The sequence below is a fragment of the Perca fluviatilis genome, chromosome 6 (assembly GCF_010015445.1).
Source record: "Perca fluviatilis chromosome 6, GENO_Pfluv_1.0, whole genome shotgun sequence".
Classification (NCBI taxonomy): Eukaryota; Metazoa; Chordata; class Actinopteri; order Perciformes; family Percidae; genus Perca; species Perca fluviatilis.
Window position 1 is genome coordinate 732,390 of NC_053117.1, and position 19,316 is coordinate 751,705.

Sequence of the window (19,316 nt, forward strand, 5' to 3'; positions counted from 1 at the left end):
TAGCTATAAACACAAATAATAATACTAATTTAAAAAAAAGCAACTACAGCGAATAATAATAGACAGGATAAATTCAAATGACCACAGTAAAGAGTTGACCTCTGCAATAAGTAAGCCGAAGTAAAATGGCTATGATGTTCTTTTTTTTTGTGTGATTATTTTGGGGGGTATTTTCAGCCTATGATGTTCTTTTTAAATGTTTTTTTCCAGAAAATAAAAATGTTTTTTTCCAGAAAATAAAAATGACAGAAAGAGATTCTATCTAGAAATGTATGGTTTTTGTATGGGTTTTATTATCAGTGCTTCCGGCAGGGTGGCGCGGGGCAAAGTCCGAAGTTGAAAAGGTGACAGCTGGTCACAGCACTCAGGAGATCGACGCTTTAACCAGGTAAAGAAAAACCAAACGAGAACTATTGTGGTGTGTGTTTTCCTTTCTTACGGCACAGGAAGGTTCTATGGGGTTACAGCAATTACTATTAATTTAGCCTACATAATCAAACATACATTTGTAAAGCAAAATACACTGTTGTAGTAAGCTGCCGTGAGTCATGTGGACCTGTGTGAAACATGTAACGTTATCACAGCAATGTACTGTATTTTGAATGTGCAGAATGTTCGAACACGAGCAGAAAGCACATTTAAAAAGGTTGCTAAAGATGAGGGAGGAGTAGATTATGCCTACATGTGTGCTGACTTAGCAGAGATAACGTTAAATGAGAAAAGTTAAGTTACAGGAGAATAAACATTTGAAAAGAAATATAATGCCTGAGAGCCTTACTGCATTATATTCCATTATGTTTTTATATTTTGAATTGTCACCTAGGTTTCCCTTTACATAAATAAAGATATTTCCAGCAGAAAGAAGAAGAAGAACGCTATTATATGTGTGTGCGTGCCTGAGCAGTGATTAACACGCAGATAGACACCCCCCGGGGCCCTGATTGGAGAAAATCAACAAGGAGCGGTGGAATTTTGCCAATCAATACCAATACTGGTTTTAAGTCTACCATTGACGGTTACCATTGTATGGCTTATACTCCAATTTGTCAATGGAGAAATTGCATTGTATTTTTACTTCCGGAACCCGCTGTGGGACTGTTGAGTTCTATTCGCTGAGCAAAGCTCTTTCCTGATATGACTTCATGTGATTGGTCGACACAGCTGTCAGTCAAAGCGTCACCAAGATGGCACCCACTACGTTAGTTTTCATACAGAAAGAGGACTATATACAGTAAAAAGCTGTTTAGTCTCGAATTTACGGCTAAGAATTCACTGTGCAAAAAAAAAAAACACTGAAGTTCCAGGCCAGATTACTAAGGTTCTGGAAGGGCTACAAGGCACCGAAGAACTCCTTGTAAAGCTAGAGATGTTAACATTAGCTAGAAAGCTAAACACACGGTGAGAGGCTGGGTTAAAAGCCTACATGTGTATGTATAGCTGTGTATAGGTAGGTGTAAGACTATGTAGGTAGCTCACCCAATCTCCCGGTTTTAATTCTTCATCCACTTCTTGCAGTCGCTTCAAGTATCCGCACATGTTGCGTTAGTGAGCCGGTGTGCCGCTGCTATACCTGATACCCCGCATCCTATTACGAGTATTTTAACATCTACACTTATAGCCAGAGCCATTGCATGCGGTTTACTACGCTGACAGCTGACAATGCTGAAGTGTGAAGAACTGTGCCGGTGAGGGAGATAGAGTGAGTGATCGCACCTGAGCTAATAAAAGCAAATGACTGTGCCTCCGCCTGAAGTTTTGTTTGTGTTTTTTTATTGTGTGTTAAGTTTTTGCTGAATAAATTAACACTTAGACAAGAATGTCATTGTTGACATTAAAGTTACATGTAGTTACAGTGGGTTTTTTATACAAGTGAAATACTTTTTTTTAAATGAAATTCTTTACAGGTGTATTTTGGGTATTGTAATGTTATATATTGTTCCATGTTCCAGTAATGAATATTACAGACATGCCCTTCAAGTTTGTATACCATGTGGGAATACACAGTTTTACTTTGGAGCTGAAAGTAAGTTTGGATGGATTTTTCTTTGATCTGCCTGGATGAGTCTCTAAGCCTAGATGTTGTGCTGGAAAACAAAGCTCATTTTGAACAAATTAATGTTACAAAGAGATCCTTCATTCTATTAGCTAATTGGCTATCCTGTTTCATTTGAATAAGTACGGCTATCTAACATTTGTTAAAGAGACAGCTGTTTCTGGAGTAAATCCCCTAATTTGATCTGCTTAATTGCAATAGATTTTGTAAACATCAAGATTGAATGCAGCAACTTTGTCAGTTAGTACAAGAATGCTTTAAACCTAATCTAATAACATTGCATAAGGGAACCATTGCAAAGCCACTTACCCTGTAAAAGGTTTGCATACCCATTAGGGTAAAATTCCCTTGGACAGGAATAGATAGCAATTGATTGGGACTTCCTTGAAAATATGTGATCACTCCCCCTAATTTCTGATTTGGTGAAGCCATAGGGTGGTCTCCAAATGCTGTTTTTGTCATTGGTCTCACTTGTCATTTGGTCCTGGATTAGGGGGCCACTTTTTCTTCTAGATCCTAATAAGCCTCATCAAGAAGTCAATAATGTGGCCATTTTAGCCAAGAAAAACCTTTTCCGTTCTCCATTTAATGACCCTGAAGGGTGCAATCCTTATTTAGTTTCACTAGCTGCATTTTGCAGATTTATTTCAAAGTTTTCAAAATACTCCCTTTTTTTAACTGGACTGTATGTCCCAACGTTGTTTTTTGACACAATTCTTTCAATATTTATATGCTCTGAATATCATGATGTATTTAAAGTTCCTTTTCTTGGAGGAAAATACACTGTGGATCATTGTAGTACGTTTTCTCTGGTTGAATGCCAAAAGTCTATTTGTTTTCTCTTACACAGCTTTGACATGTCTGAAGTGAGCAACCAGCTGCCCACAGAACCCATCTCTGCAGTTGGAGTAATCACTTCACCCAGCAAGGCCCCTGATGGCCACTATGTTGTGAGTAATCATTCTGAACTGTCTTGAAACACATAGTTTGATTTAATACGCTTGGATTATGCCTATAAAGTTGTTTGTATCTCCTTCGCACACAGGTAAAATAATATAATATATATAATTATAAACGTTTTGCCAGCATTATCACAGGGCATTGATCAAAAGTCTAAGCTGAAATATAATCCTTTTATTTTGGTAAGTTTTTTTGTTTTTGCTCTGTGCCTGTAGTTGTAACTGATTGTATAGCATAACTTCAAGCCAGGATGTTGGCAGCCTTCCAGGGTGTTTTTTGTTAGAGCTGTTAGATTACTTATTCATGAAGTTTACTTTGATGATTAGGAACATTCCCTTCCTGACATTGTTGCTGGTTGCAACCAGTATAACAGACACACCAGAGGCAAAGATTTAATGATGTTTGGTTGATGCCCACCACAGTCCTTTAAGTGTACCCCCATTTAAGTGTACCTTATATTCAAGTACCACAACAAATGTGTAGTGCAGCAGGATTGGCTGCTTTATGTGAACGTTTGGTTGTGAAAGCGTTGGAGAGGGTTTAAAACAGAAGAGGTTTTATGAGTTAAACAAATCACAAAACAAGCTCCAGGGCAGATTTCTCTTCCTCTCTCTTGCTTCCTTTCAGACTTCTTCTTCTTGCTTTCACCCTGCACCCCCAAACCCTCCCTCCTCACCCAGTTTTTCTCTCTTCCTGCTCCACCCTACACACCCAGCTTGTTCTAAATCTCTGGCGCATGATGGTGGGTTGGCATCAGAACGGAGCCACTGGCAGGGAAACTGCATACACGCCACAAGGTACTGACAAACGGAGAGAAACCCCTATCAGACTTCCTCCTCTGCTGCTCCAGTGCGCCAATACGTTTCAGCTGATGTGCAAATATTGTGCATGGTCTTTAGGGCTAAAAGCTAGTCGCTGACTGTTAATGGCATTGGTTCATCTCTACAAGATGCTCAGTAAATTGTTAATACATTTTTGTTAACCCCCGAGTCACTACAGCAGCGGTTTGAAATTTTAAAATACATGTACTTAAGATAGTGAATTGTAGACATGTTAGAGGTTACCGCAAATAATGAAATGTCGTCTTTGTGTCACCTTGGGTCACTTCATTAATGAGCTTCATTAGTTTTTTTTTATCATGATTTAGATTATGAATTGAACCTGACACATTGCCACAAAAAGATGACTAGTGCACACTGCATGGTGCAAACAAGTGTACATCCGAAAATCACTGATTAATACCCATACTGCTGTTGGCTAAAATAGCTAAAACAATTTCAAATGCAAGGAACAGTATTTCATCATTGATCCCCCTTCTTCTCTAGTGCCACCGTGAGGTTGAGACTTTACAATCTGTACCATAGGACACCCTCTGTCCTTAGACCCTCGACTTAAATAGGAAAAAAGCTAGACCAAATGATTAATGATGATTAATCCTATGTAGAAATCTTAATACCTTCAAAAAAGATTGACATTCCCATCAGCCTCAGCTGTAACCTTGTAAGTGCTAATTAGCTATTGTTAGCATGCTAAACTACATAGTAAACATGGTCAACTTTATACCTGGTAAACATCAACAATTTAACATTGAGATTGTGAGCATGTTAGGATGGTGACATTAGCATTTAGCTCAAAGTACAGCCTCAAAGAGACATTGGCATGGCCGTAGACTCCTTGCTTCCTGCCTGTGTGACAAAACAGGGTTACTCTACAGATAGCTTAAAGCCTATATTTGATACGCCCACGTTCAGTTATATCTTTTAGTTTGGGTTAGTTTTCATTTTTAAAAAGAAAACATTTCATGTCCAAATCATATCCATGAATAAAAATCTAGTTCAAGTTAGCCTCCGAGATAAAATTCAAGGCCTTTCAGACTCTAAAGAACTATTTCAAATGCATTTGTCCCATCTTCAAGAACATCTTTTGAACATCACTATGCGATTCTTTCATCTCCAGACTTGAAATACAAACAAAAATATCAACACTCAGCATCAGTGTGCTAATGCAGCACTGAGAAGGGGGAATTCTCAGGATAGTACGCCGTATTGATTTTTTTTTTTCTCCTTTCATACTAGACTTCTTTTAGAAATCCTCCTTAATACTGACTGCTTACCATACTTACCATACATTTTATACAGCAGATCAAAGGGCTGATTAACTCTTTTGCTCTCTGATACGATAGGCTCACATCTCTGAACTTGAGCAGGTTGTTCCAACACAAGAGAGCACAGGCCCAGATCAAACACTGTTCCTCTGGGATCAGGAGCTTTGCTGAAGCACTAGCAGCCACCCAACATCAAACGCCACGAGTAGACTTGTGCACATGCGCACTCTGTGCAAGGGTTGCAAATATGTGTGTATTTCAGATTTTAGCATTTGACATGGTAGGCTCATAAATGTATTACTTAAATGTAAGTTTATTTGTAGAATTCCAGTACTAGCTTATGATTAGCTAGGCTGTCCAGGCTTATAACCCAATAGCTGATTATTCGTTGTAAAGGGAGCATCTGTATGTTAGAGGTATAGTTTGAGATGGGCTCATTTGCTTTCTTGTCAAAAGTTAAAAGAAAAGATAGACACAACTCATGTCTGTAAACTAAGTCCCAAGCTAGGACCTCAAAACGTGAAGAGTAGAAGCAGGGTGGAAAAGCTAGCCTAGCTCTGTGTAAAAAAAACTGCCTCAAACTCAAAAATATGCATAGCAGGCCCCCTAAAGCTCACTACCTAACATGCTGTATTGCGTTTGTTTAGTTCGTACACAAACCGGAATGTAAAAATGTCTCGTCGTCCACTAGCGGCGCCAGGATGTTGATTGTAGGTGGGCCTCCAGAAAACTGGATGGGCCAGTTAAAATAAGCCCAAAAAAACGTGTTCCCCCTGCATACAGACAGCCAGACACTAACGATAACGTTAGCCTAACTGTTAGCCTAATTGTTAGCCTAATTGTTAGCCTACTTGCCTTGCTGGTGTGAGGGGGGGTGGCTACGGGAGGATTTGATGGGGAGAGGGCGGCCGAGCAGGATGGTAACTCGTCACTTGTAATCGCGTTACTTAAAATGTCCTCCTCCTGCTCCTCGGAGCGTTTCTTGCTGAATTTAAATGAAAACAAGCTGCTTTGCGTTTCATATTAGCTAATAGCTACGGTCTGTGTCTGTCTCATTGAGCTTGCTTGAAAAGCTTGCGCGCAAACGTCCTTCATTTCATTGGATCACTTGCTGGTGACGATGCAGCCTGTGGGCGGGCTTAAGAGTCCACACGTGGGGTAGAAGCCGCTGATTGGCTGAGAAGCTTTCACTCAAAGCTTTCCTCGGGCTGCTTATTGGATGAACTGCTAGACTGAAAATCACTCACTACTCACTATAGGCCTGGGTCAAAATGGGCGGGCCCAGACCTAAAATGGGTGGGCCCAGGCCCATCCGGGCCCAATGGTAGCGCCGCGGGTGTCGTCGTCATTGTGTGGTTGTCAGACAATCAGCCAAACGGTTGTTCGTCAAGAAACACTTACAGCGTGTGAGTCCCTCTAAAAAACACAAATTGTTGCTTTTGCAGTATTGTTTTTGTTAGGACTTTAAAAAATAGATATATATGTGTTAATAAGTGAGCCTTAAAGTTGCTGGTAGCCATATTTATCAACTTCAGAGAGAGCCAAGCTAGCTGTTTCCCCCTGCTTCCAGTCTTTAGCTAAGCTAAGCTAAGCTAATAACCCCTCGGCTCTAACGTTAGCTCTATTGAATCAGTCTTCCCATCTAAATCTCAGCAAGTAGACTGATAAGAACATTTCCCAATCTGTAAAAATATTACTGAAAGCCTTTTTTTTTTATCAGTCACTGCTGCTTTAGTTCTAGTCAGTAGTCAGTTTATCTATTTCCAGCTGAGAAAAAGCATTTTTTAATTTGTCAGGCACATGCAAAACATTTCTCTCTCTTCTTCAGTGTTTCTGTTCTTCTTTAAAGAGACCTGTACCCCTTTTATGTCTTCTCCACCTGGCTTTACTCCCCAGAGGTTTTTTGATTGTATACCTTGATATCCTTTTTTAGTCACAGCTGTGCTTCTCAGTGCTTCATAGCAACTTCATAGCAACTTGCCACTGCTGGTGGTGTCAGTCTCCGGAGATCCTTCATAGGAGTACTCAGCACCCCCTAAAGACTTGTTTCTTTAGTGGGCTTTTAGATCACTGTGAGCTTTAGATTTTAGGAAGTGGCAGTTAAGTCTGTCATTGCATTCTAAATCAAATGTTACAACCACATTTCAATATCAGAGCTGCAACGTTTCTTATCAGACATGTTGCATTCTCCACGTTGAAGTCTGTGTAGTGATGGAGCCATATGCCAGACTTGAAAGTATCAGAGAGGAGCCATCGCAACTTTACACATGCTTTTTTCTGCCGTGGCTCAGCAGGTTGGCGTTTCACATTCAGGCTGCGTCGCATCCTTGCTGCCGGCGGCTGTGGCAGGATGATGCCTGAGGTGCCTCCTAGGAGGACCGTGCCCTCGTTACTCCTCAACTTGACTTTGGGTTTCACAAAGCGAGCCCTTTGTTTACGCTGACAGGATGCGCTGGCTACTGACCTGGAAAAAGTGGCCAAGACGGGTTGTCTTGTAAAGAACAGGGAGGCTGGTGATGTATAGGCTCCTTCTGGGACCTTTCATGGAACTGCTGTTGGAGACGCCCAGCAATCCCTCTCTCCGCTCATCCTCTGCTCTTTCTCTCTCTCTCTCATCCCACTATCTATCTTTGTTCCCCACTTTAGTCTCTGCTCTCATCCCAGCTAGTCACTGGTGGTTTTTCATGAATCCCCCCCTCCCTCCTTCCCAGTCACACAGGTCATTCATCATTATTGTCAAGGGGGTAACGTGGGTGGGTGGGTGCAGAGATCTATGACTTCTTCATTTGAATAAACCTCATTAGATTGACTCTTCGTTGTAAAGGATCCCTTTAGAAAATAACTCTGGCAGTTATTTAGGTGATTCTCACATGATAGCCAATGGAATATGACGCTTCAGCCGAACGTATTTGCCGGAACGATGGAAGAGTCTGTGCAGTGCAGTCTGCAGGTTATGTTTAGCTTGATGCATTCTGCCCTGCGTATCTACATTTACATAGCTATGTGGCGTTGGACCTTGAGCTTGACTTGTGGTGTCCACTGATCATTTACAACTATGAAAGAGCCTATTGTATGAGGACGAGCTGCTCAGCTCTTAGGATTTTGACTTATTTAGGCATACACATGAAATGGCTTTAAATCCTCAGTAATTTCTCATTAGAAGACTTGTCTCATTAAATCATAAAAATAATCCACGCAGGGAGTAGAGCAGAAAAAATATTTAAGATGCATATGAAGTGTTCTCAGTTTACCTATGTGTTGCTCAAGGGGTACTACGGTAGGTTTAAAAAACAAAAAAATACATTCCACATTTACCCCTAATATAATCCCTGCTTTCCCACTGAACCACACTGAAGTTTGGTTTTCCTTGTTAGAGCAGATCCTTGTCAGAGCATCTTTAATCAGCCTGGTCCCGAGGGATGATATTTTTAGCCACCTTTTTTGGAGGCTAAGACTCCTTTACCCACGCAGAGCACTAATGAGATGGAGCGCTAGTGTAGGCAAGCGTTAATTAAGGCTAGTATGCAAGGGAAGAGGCAAAAGCAACACGCTCATGGCATACATACATTAACTTTATCCCACCTCCTGCATGTTTTTTTTTTTCTCTCCTTGTTTTTTTTTTCTTCTTCTTCTTTCACGTAGGTTGCACAAACAACAGATGGCTGTGATGCCGACCTGTGGAAGGACGGCTTATTCAAATCCAAGGTCACTCGCTACCTCTGTTTCACCAGAAAAACTGTAAGTGGGAATGCAAACTTCTCCCTTTCCCTATGCATTCTGCACTGCATCCGCAGCACCTTTTTTATTGTTGTTGTTATTAGCTCTGTTTTCTGCCGCCAGAATATTTTAATGCACTTTGCACTTTGATCAGTGAAAGTCCCATTTAAAAAGGCCAGCGTTGGCAATGCAGTTTTTAACTTTTACATATAATGGATTTGCATGCATATTCCAGATGAATAATACCTCGGTGATATATTTTTCATGTTGTACGTCCTCCTGAGGATATTATTTATGTTTATTCATGAAATAACAAAGAGCTGTATTTTAACTATTCCAATTTATTCAATCAACAGTGTCTGTGTAGAGAAAATGGTTACCAACCAGTGATTGTTGAAAGCTGATCCACATATAATTGCGATTGTGAATGTACAAAATAACTCCACAAAAAGCACTTTTAGTGTGATTGTGCTATGTATAGAGCTCCCTAATTGACTCGTCTGTGGCTGAAATGATCTTTGAATGTTTCTCATTAATGCTGTTGGGTCATTTTTGGACTCATCTCCTGCCTGCAGCCTACAGCTGATGTGTTGTTGCATGGCTGTCAGCTGCTCCGTGGCCATAAATACACCTACCTGTCCAACCTCAGCTCATACAGCTTACTATTGGCTGTCTATTCAGTTGTTTCCATGGATTTGCTGGTAGATAATGGAGACAGTGTAAACAAAGCCTGCATTTTTGCTATCATTTTCCATCAGCTCAATTTTAGGACTTAATCAAATCATTATTATTCTTTTTTTTTTTTTTTTTTTTTTTACAGTATGTCCTCTAAAAGCCAGGCAATTTGGCAGCGGCTGCCTCGTGCCTGAGCTCAATCTGGTCCTCAGTTGAGTATGTAGCATTTAAATAGTCTTCCTCTAGTTCCTGTATATTATCTTAAAATGTGTGTCCACATTGTTTTAAAGACTTTGACACAAACGAAACATGACAGAGCCATCAACAAAGGCTATTTTGTCTGCCACTCAATGGAGCTCCCACTGTAATTGTCTATGACAAAAACAGATTCCGTAAAATTAGCCCCTGAATTATGTGGGGGGGAAGTAAATAGTTTGTGATTTGTCATACTCTAGGTTGGAGGTAGAGAGCCCCTTTTGTCAGGCCCTGATGGAAGAAATCTCTCCAGGAAAAAGGGGGGAAACAAAAAAAAAAAAAAAAAAAAAGGTTCCATGCATAGTAATAACATTCATCCATATTCCTCCTTAAGTCAGTATAAAAAACTATGAATAAAAAATGTATCTAATGGTAATGACTGTCGGGCAACAGTAGCAGTGAAATCCAGCCTTTTCGGACGCATCAAGTCACGCCTGGCTCGCCCCACTCTCTACTGCCGCTGTGTATTATTGCAATTTATTATGGCAAAAAATGAAAATGTAATGGGAGGCAGGGAAGAGTCATGCTTGAAAATGTCAACTGCACAGTCCCTGATTGTTTTTAACCAGTCCCATTCTGTTGATTAGACTGCCTGCTCTGTCTCCCATCATCCCACAGCTTCTCGCCAAAAGGTTGAGAATGATTACAAGTTCACAGATGCATTCTCTCATTGCAAAAAAAAAGAGAAAGAAAGCTATTAGAGAGTAATTACTTCAGCTATTTTGTCAACCCTTCTCTTTAGAGACTTCCCGAGCTTTTAGTAAATCATTGACTCTATTATCTCTACATTTTCTTTCCTGAGACCTCCAAAAAAATGGCTAACCTTTTTTTTTTCTTGCTCTCTGTCCTTTAAAGAGTTGAATCTGCGTACGTGACTCTGAATTTCCTGCCTGCGCTCTATCTTTTAGGGGCCGGACGTTGTTGTGGACGTGAAGCTGATTGACATTAAGGACGCGTTGCCAGAGGGCTTCACACCTGTGGGAGAAACATGGGACACAAGTAAGTAAACAGTCAATACCGACCACAGGCTCGCTCCCCTCCTCCTCTTGTTTTTTTCACTCTCCGACCAGCTTATGCCGAGGTCCTCGGGGGCAGCTTTGCTTGAGATAGTGAATGTTTTATGGGTGCAGGTTATCTTAATTTATGGCAGACTGTGGGAATAAAATAAACATGTTGCCCTGGAGGTACAAGAGAAGAGAATCATGAGTCATTGTTTATCTCAGCTGGAGCTGTGCTTTACTTTATGAGGGGCTTATTTATTTATGTATTTATTTGGGGAGAGGACGAGTGGATGGGGGTTATCTAATATTAATGAAATGCATTCCCCAATGCTTTAGTGCTTTTTGAGTGCTATGTATTTCCCCCCTCACTATCCATGCCTTGGAAATGTAATAATATTTTTGGTGTGGGGAGAGAGGACAGCTTGTTTATTATTTTTATTATCATTGCATTTACACTGCACTTTCTAGTGTTGCAGGGGAAATAAATGAGCGAGGCACAGATGCAATATAGGGAAACATGGCAATTTTTTTTTTTTCGTTTTTTTTTTTGCCAGAATGAAGAAAAGAGATTATGTTTTGTTTGGCTATGGTGTAATTTCATGTTTTATTACTTTTATGTGAATCCATGTTTAATGTATACAGTACATGTGACATTATGTATGAGTTTCTATCTAGAATATCCAGTTTAAATCCCTGTTGTGTACTAAAGCTGATGGAGGATACACTTGCTTCTGTCATTTGACCTACTAAAATGATAAAAAAAAAATGTATCTATAAACTATAATAACGCATATGGATATCATGGCTTTCCGCTGTCCAGTTATTTCCCTTTAAGCACAGCAAGTCGCCCGGAGGCTGATATTAGCTTGTCTCTTATTCTGAGACTGATAATGAATAAATAGCTAAGCTTAAGTGGGATTTGTGAATACGTATATATTATATGAATTCCTGTCTGACACCCTCATGTGTACCTGATCAGAGGAAACTGCCACGAGGAAGAAGAGGCTCTGCATGAAAATCAGCCCTCGTGCGGCTGCTGTGACGGCGGTGTACGACATTCAGATCACAGCGAAGTCCAAGTACCATCTTGTTAACTACACCTGCATAGGGTGAGCTGTTTGGCACTGGAAATGAATGAATTCATGAGGTTTTGTATCTTCTATCAATCACCATTACTTGGTGATACATTTTCTTCTACTGTATGCGTGAAGGATTACTGGCTGTTTAAAACTAAGTGAAACGCTCTCTGTGCGCCTCCTCTTCGTCTTTCCACAGTGAGATAAACAGTATGGGGCTATGGTACCGGATGGGAGATGTTTCTCAGCATCAGTCATCCCAGGAAACGTCCAGTACAGCTAACAGTGACGCTCCACCCAACACAGCAAGGTAACGTCATACGTTCAGCAGTGCCTCTTCAAGTTCAACTCTCCTTTCTTTTTGATTTCACGCCCAGCGTGCTCTTGAACTGTTGTTCCGCTTCTGTGCCACGTGTACGACAAGTGACGACACAAGCAATTGATCACTCCCGGGCAGTCTGCCGTAAAAAGGTTGTGGCCGGACAACGAGGTAGCGAGGGTGAACCTGGAGAGACAGGCTAACTAGACAGGATCCCCTGAACAAGAACACAAGTTCAATGAGGGCTAAACTCCTGCTATTTGTGGGCTGTCCCGGGAGGCAGAGGCAGGCCGCTCCTCCGGTGACAGGACTGTTGTACTGTGCAGACAAAGAGGAGGAGATGTAGCCCGGAGAGCGAGCGAGCGAGCGAGCGAGCGACAGCTGCAGAGGAAGGGAGGAGAGCTCCAAGATCCCCGCCATGCTGGAGCGCGTGTGTCCCCCCCCCCCTCCTCCTCATGCTGCTCAGGCTTCCTCCGCCTCAGGCCTCAGAGTGAATGGAGCAACCCTTTGTATTGTGTCCAGATCAAACAGCCCAATTATTTATCGCAATGAAGAACTGGGGATTTCCACAGCAAATTGTAAATAAACAATCGAGACTCCTTTCGGTGTGTGGCGGTGCTGCGGAGAGAGAAGCTTTGGCACGGGCTGCTGACGGGTTTGCCAGCTTCAAGTGCTTTGCTTTGCCATCCTGCGCCGGTGCTGAGTAAAAAGCCACTTAAAAGCCACGACAGGCCGGAGCGGTGGTTGCCAGCAGGCGTATTTAAAACAGATCTTCTGTTCACATGGCCACTCAGTGGGATGGGAACAATAAAGCAGATAGGCGTGGATTCAAAAACCCAACTTCAAATAGAGTTTTTTTTTTTCTTTTTTCGAATCGTCCATGTTTGGGAAATCGATGGTCAATAATCTTTTGATGTGTCGACGCGCTGGTGAGCGCTCAGGCCCATGTGTTCGCCTTAGCGACTCTTACCGGTAATCCTCCGTTCTTTTGAAGCCCACTTTCAAGTTGGTGAGGCTCAGAGGTTGGAATAAATTGCACCTCGAGGCAACTCCTGATGCCTGCTGAGATCACAGGCTGCTGTTTTTGTATTAACATTAAAATTCAATCCACAGTCAGAGAGTCTTCTTTTGAGAGTATTTCCATCCATAATGCACCGACACATAAGGACAGGACTGTGGGCAATTTAGACAGCGGCAGTTCTTTGATTATTTATCTGGAATCCTCTCTGTGTAGTTACGTGCACTTTAGACAACCATACATACATCTATACATATTTCTGCAGTTTTTGTAAAGTCACATATTAGATAGTTTGACACAGTGATTTATGAACAGCTCTTCAAAACTCACTGATTGCTCAAGTAGGTTCAGTGGCGTAACGGTCTGGGTAGTATCACCCCACTATACTTTATTCATATTCAGCAAGAGAAAACTCTCTCCTCCATGCCTCCTTCAGGCTATCTATAACAACTTTATGGCCTTTGGAGAATAGCACCTCTTAAATTTAAGTGCTCTTTACAGTCGGTGGAAAAGATGTTTTAAATACAGTCAATAATGTGTAAATTTTTAATGACCCTTATAATTTTGAAAGCTGCAGTGATCCCTCTCAAATGTTAAGTTGCCTCAGGCAGAGCGAGCTTGTTAGAGTTGTGCACAAACGAACGACGCAAATCAGTTTTGTTTTGTTTTTATTCAGCAGCGCCGTGTGCCGTACACGGTAACTGTGGGGTGTTGCATCATTATGGGATGCACAGAGTTATTGCATCAAGGCTAAGGTGTTGTATTTGAATTGTTTTTGTATCGTTTGAAAACAGGGCATCTGCAACTTCTGAAAAGTTTTCAAAAACGTGTTCTTTTGTTTCTTTAGAAACTCTTAGAAGAGTTAGATTTCAAGTCTGAAATATGATCTCTTTCTGTACCAGCAACTTCATGAAACACATGCAAATAGACAAAACCCAAGCAACATGCACAAGACGCGCTGCAAATACAGAAACAATGCAAAAAGAAAAGCACACAATCCACGAAAACAAATGCAACAACAACAAAAAAAAGCTGCATCCAGATTACACAACCGAAGTTCTCCAGGCCTCCAGGGGGAGCGCTAAGTGGAACAGCTTGATTTTCGACCACACAGAGAGAGAGAGAGAGAGAGAGAGAGAGAGAGAGAGAGAGAGAGAGAGAGAGAGAGAGAGAGAGAGAGAGAGAGAGAGCCGGGGCACGTTCAATCTCAGAACGGTGTGCACCATTGTGAAACAGTGTGCAACTGCTTTGAGATCATTGACTGTAAATATTAAGTCTATGTTTGAGATATGTTTTCTTTCGGTTAGTGGGTGTGTCTCCAGTTCATTGGCTCAGGTCACAGGTGATACTCAATCAGCAAAGATGTGTCTGTAAACTCGTGGTAATAAAAAGGCAGAGCGCTCTCTCCCCCCTGTGGGGTCGAAAATCAAGCTGTTCCACTTAGCAGCACTTTAAAGAATTATGGTTGCAACTAATTATTATTTTCCTTGTCGATGAATCTATCATTTGTTCAGTGTATAAAATGTCAAAAAGTTGTGAAATACGCCCACAAAGACTCCCCGCTGCCAAAGCTGACGTCAACTTGCTGTTTTTATCCGCCCAACAGTCTTAAATTCAGAAGATATTCCATTACCTCTGCCAAGGAGGACGTTTTTTGGCTCCGTTTGTTGGTTTGTCCGTCAGCAGGATTACATTGGCCAAGGAAGAACCCATTGCATTTTAGAGTGCATCCAAATCATGGGGCGCGTCGTCATCATTGTGTGATAGGGCTTAAATAACTTCCTGATATTTCATGTCATGCAAATACTGGAAACACCTGTCAATACGACACACCTTCTTTGTAGCGTCCGTGTTGTTTCCTCATTACCACTTAATTAAAGCTCATGAACACACAGAAGTGGATAGAACGATTTCACAACTTGGTAAATGGGACCATCCAAGCAGCATGTGAATGCACCGCTGGCATTGGCGGAGGTCTGCGCTCTCTGAGTGCCATTCCAAGCTAAAACTAGCAAATGTTTGGCATTTTTGCTTGAAAAAATGTTATTAATCGAATATCAAAATGTACTTCATTTTCTTTCATTCAACTAATTGATTTAGCCGGGTCCTACCAGACTCTGGTAAATTTCATTTGTACAGAGAATCTGGCCACTCTCCATTGACAAGTGTTAAAGGTCCCATGGCATGAAAATTTCACTTTATGAGGTTTTTTAACACTAATATGAGTTCCCCCAGCCTGCCTATGGTCCCCAATTGGCTAGAAATGGTGATAGGTGTAAACCGAGCCCTGGGTATCCTGCTCGGCCTTTGAGAAAATGAAAGCTCAGATGAGCTGTTCTGGAATCTTCTCCTTATGAGGTCATAAGGAGCAAGGTTACCTCCCCTTTCTCTGCTTTGCCCGCCCACAGAATTTGGCCAACCCATGAGAAAGAGACATCATGGCTTTCAAACGAGCAAAGTGGCAGTTGGTCAAGGCCACACCCCCACCCTCCACCTTGCCCCTCCCTCTCTCTCCTCCTCAATAGCTAGAGACACATAAATGGCACATCCTAAGGAAAGCTCATTGTGGGACTGGCTCTAGTGGCTGTAATTCTGCACCAAGGCTGAAGAGAACTATATATACAGTATTAGGGACACATTAAGGTCTATATAAAAGAGACTTCAGATACATAAGTATTAGGGGACCACTAAGGTCTATATAAAAGAGACTTCAGATACAGTATTAGGGGACCACTAAGGTCTATATAAAAGAGACTTCAGATACAGTATTAGGGGACCACTAAGGTCTATAATATATAAAAGAGACTTCAGATACAGTATTAGGGGACCACTAAGGTCTATATAGAAAGAGACTTCAGATACAGTATTAGGGGACCACTAAGGTCTATATAAAAGAGACTTCAGATACAGTATTAGGGGACCACTAAGGTCTATATAAAAGAGACTTCAGATACAGTATTAGGGGACCACTAAGGTCTATATAAAAGAGACTTCAGATACAGTATTAGGGGACCACTAAGGTCTATATAAAAGAGACTTCAGATACAGTATTAGGGGACCACTAAGGTCTATATAAAAGCATCCAAAAAGCACCATGTCATCGGACCTTTAACTTCCTTGAAGGCGGGTACTCTGTTGAAGTTTAAAACTATTGGATCTGCCCAGAGCCACTCTGGATCTGCTATAACCAATCGCTAACGTTTGGTCGTGACGTATGTCATGCGCATGTGCAACAAGAGGGGAGACCGACAACTACTATCGGCTTATATTTAGCATTAGCATCACTAGCGTTAGCCTTAGCCAACTCCTTCACCACTAACGGAGCGAGCTGGAAAATCTAACTTTTCCTGAACCCCGTGGGGAGGAGGGCCACAACATCATGGCCACCAACACAACTCAGCAAATATTGTTCTTGCTCGGGCTTTAACGTCTGGATATTCTGCAGTATTGCCACAACGGGCCGAATGGCTTTGCTCGCATCTTTCTAGCGCACGTCCTCAACATCATCGTTCTCAGCCACTCCCTCTGTTTGCTGATTGGACTGCCAAATATTTGGCCGGAGAAAATCCAAGAATATACCGCAAACCCAGATGAAGTACTGAAGGGAAATAAAAAAAATTCATTTTTAATTGGCTGATCCATCCAACCATTGTCTGCAATTCTTCCAGGTTGCATTAATTTAATTAATTATATCATGACGGAATTATTGTTACATACTGCTGGGAAGTATACTGAAAATAAATGTTATATAATAATAAAGAATTCTAGGCCATATCTGCCCTACTGGTTTTCCATTATACGTTAATGCTTCGGCCGGTATCATTGTAAAATAGGTCTTAGAAAGTCTTAAATTTAAATTGCTGGACCTATGAGACCCGAACCCTGCAAAAAGGAATCTTAGGACTTTGTAAAGGAATGATTATTTTCTCAGTTCAAGAAAGTTCAGTTGAAGTACTGAAGGATCAAGGATAAACACTAAACCTTAAATACTTCTTTCTTATTGGCTCAGGCTGTCACACCATATTGAGCCACTAAAGCTGTTTCGGGTGCAGGCTTGTTAAGCAGTCTGCCGTTGCAAATGCATTTGAACCTTGTGTGTTTAACGTCTCTTTATCAAGTTTGTCTGAAGCGTCTCAGCCAGCGGCCGTGTTCCGTTTTGATTCATAGCCGCAGCTTGATGTCAACCACTTTGGCATGTTCTCTGTCAAGACCGACCGTATCAGCCGCTCCCCTGACTTTATAATGTGGAAAACCTGCGCCATCCGGTCAGCCCTATTAATGTGTCCAGTAAAGTATCTTCCTCCTTCCTTCTCCTGGCCAACGCTGCCATTTGTTCTCCTGATAAAACTGTCATTGCTGAGGCTGATATCTGACCTCTACAGTGACTGCTAGCATAAATTAGCCTTGTCCTAATATTGCAATTTCTTTCGCTTCACTCAGAATCAAGGTTTTTGACATTTTTCTTAGAATAATAGGCTATTGTACACACGGCCACTTTTTAAATCAAACTGTACAGCGATAAAAATGTCAAGGCCGAGTCGGCTTTTTCTTTAAACGCGTGAAGCCTAGAGAGTCATCAGTGTCAGAATCGGCACGCATATCAATACGTTTCGGATAGCACGGTCTTCTACCTGTGGTGACACTCCACGCATTGCTGCAGCTCTGCAGGAGTATTGTATCAGCTTTCATTGCTCGCTGGTTAACCAAGACTTCCCACTTCACCACTCTTGAGGAGAAAGAGACACGGTGACTGTCAGTGTGTCGCTTGACACATCTCCCATCTGAAGTGCGGAAGAACAATCATTCCCCAGCTCAATCTTACTCATTACTCCTCCCCCCGCCCCCGTGTTCAGAAAAAAAGTTGCGAAAAGTAGCGTCGATCAAGCAAAAGGGATGCGGCGAGGTGCCAGGAGTGATCGAATGATCAGCCGAGATCTGATGGGCTCAGACTGTTCAGTGATTTGCCACCAAACTCGGAGAGATCCTCTTTTCAAACACCTGACGCCGGGCTTAAAGGAGGATAATGATGGGTGAGAAAAGCAGCTCCCACAAAGCAGCTCTGTCGGCACATAGAGGAAGGTGTGGAGATGTTGTCACGGGAAAGGCTGGATGTGTGTCAAAACAAGAGCTTCCAGATCTCTGTATCGCAGCTCTGGCTCTTCAGTGATATTACTCTCATCTCACCTCTCCGCTGACTACCGCTCATCTGTCCCCACTGTCTCTCCTACTTTCCTTTTCCCCCTGTATATTTTTTTGAACACGGGACAAATCTTGTCTTTATTCTGTGTGGAACAACCTAAAGAACACTATAGGAAGATAAAAAAAAAACAAAAAAAGAACTGTAATTCATGTTGTCGAGTAATCCCCAGTGTGGCGGTTTGCTTTGCCGCGCTAATATGATTTTAACTCCGGCAGATTTCACGGGAACATAAGACTCTCGATCTGCGTTGTAATTGCATAAATCTTTCAGGCCGTGTTCCCAGTTTTACTATAATTTGATGAGGAAACTACGCTGTAATTGAATATTCAAATTAGGGAATATGTGTCAATATGGCTCTCCTTGCCTGAAATGAGGATTAATTGTTGTCAAAACTCCAGTGGCTGACATAACACTGCTGTTGATTAGCAAATGCACTTGCCATGTTTTTGTTTTAAGAATTAGTTGTCTAATTGATTTGCCATATGTTACCCTCTCCAATGCACCTACAATTGTATTTAGAAATCACCAATTTGGATCGAGACAGTTTTGTGTTTTCAAACAGATGGGGGAAAGGCAACCCTGGAGGTTGCCTGTGGAAAAGCATTTCATGAGCACATTTCCCCGGTTTCACGCCAAGTCTTCGGGGTTCTATGTACCACTTACACTTTTTCAGATACATAGATAAATAACCAGACTTAATATGTTCCTCTGTTGTCTTTGTTTACGCTGAGTACTAAGTTAACAACACAAACACAGACGCCCTAGAAGGACATACCCCCACACACACACACACACACACACACACACACAGACACTCTATCAGTCCATGGGATGTCTCTGTGCTTTGAAAGATGTGTACCTTTCTTCCTCAGCAGTGGAATCAACCTTTGAAAGGTAAAAAGAAGTCTGCGTTGAATATGGCAATTGCTCGCACAAGA

At 41.7% G+C, this 19,316-nt stretch overlaps 1 protein-coding gene across 1 annotated transcript in view; it reads left to right on the forward strand.

The window, feature by feature from the left end:
* The first annotated feature begins 307 nt into the window (after window positions 1-307).
* mvb12bb (multivesicular body subunit 12Bb) overlaps window positions 308-19,316 on the forward strand; it is a 40,517-nt gene continuing 21,508 nt past the window's right edge. Inside the window, exons 1-6 of the mRNA XM_039802122.1 lie at window positions 308-388; window positions 2,904-3,003; window positions 8,760-8,855; window positions 10,673-10,763; window positions 11,745-11,874; window positions 12,041-12,151. Of these exons, the coding sequence (XP_039658056.1) occupies window positions 2,911-3,003; window positions 8,760-8,855; window positions 10,673-10,763; window positions 11,745-11,874; window positions 12,041-12,151 (521 nt within the window). The 5' untranslated portion in view covers window positions 308-388; window positions 2,904-2,910. The remainder of the gene's footprint in view (window positions 389-2,903; window positions 3,004-8,759; window positions 8,856-10,672; window positions 10,764-11,744; window positions 11,875-12,040; window positions 12,152-19,316) is intronic.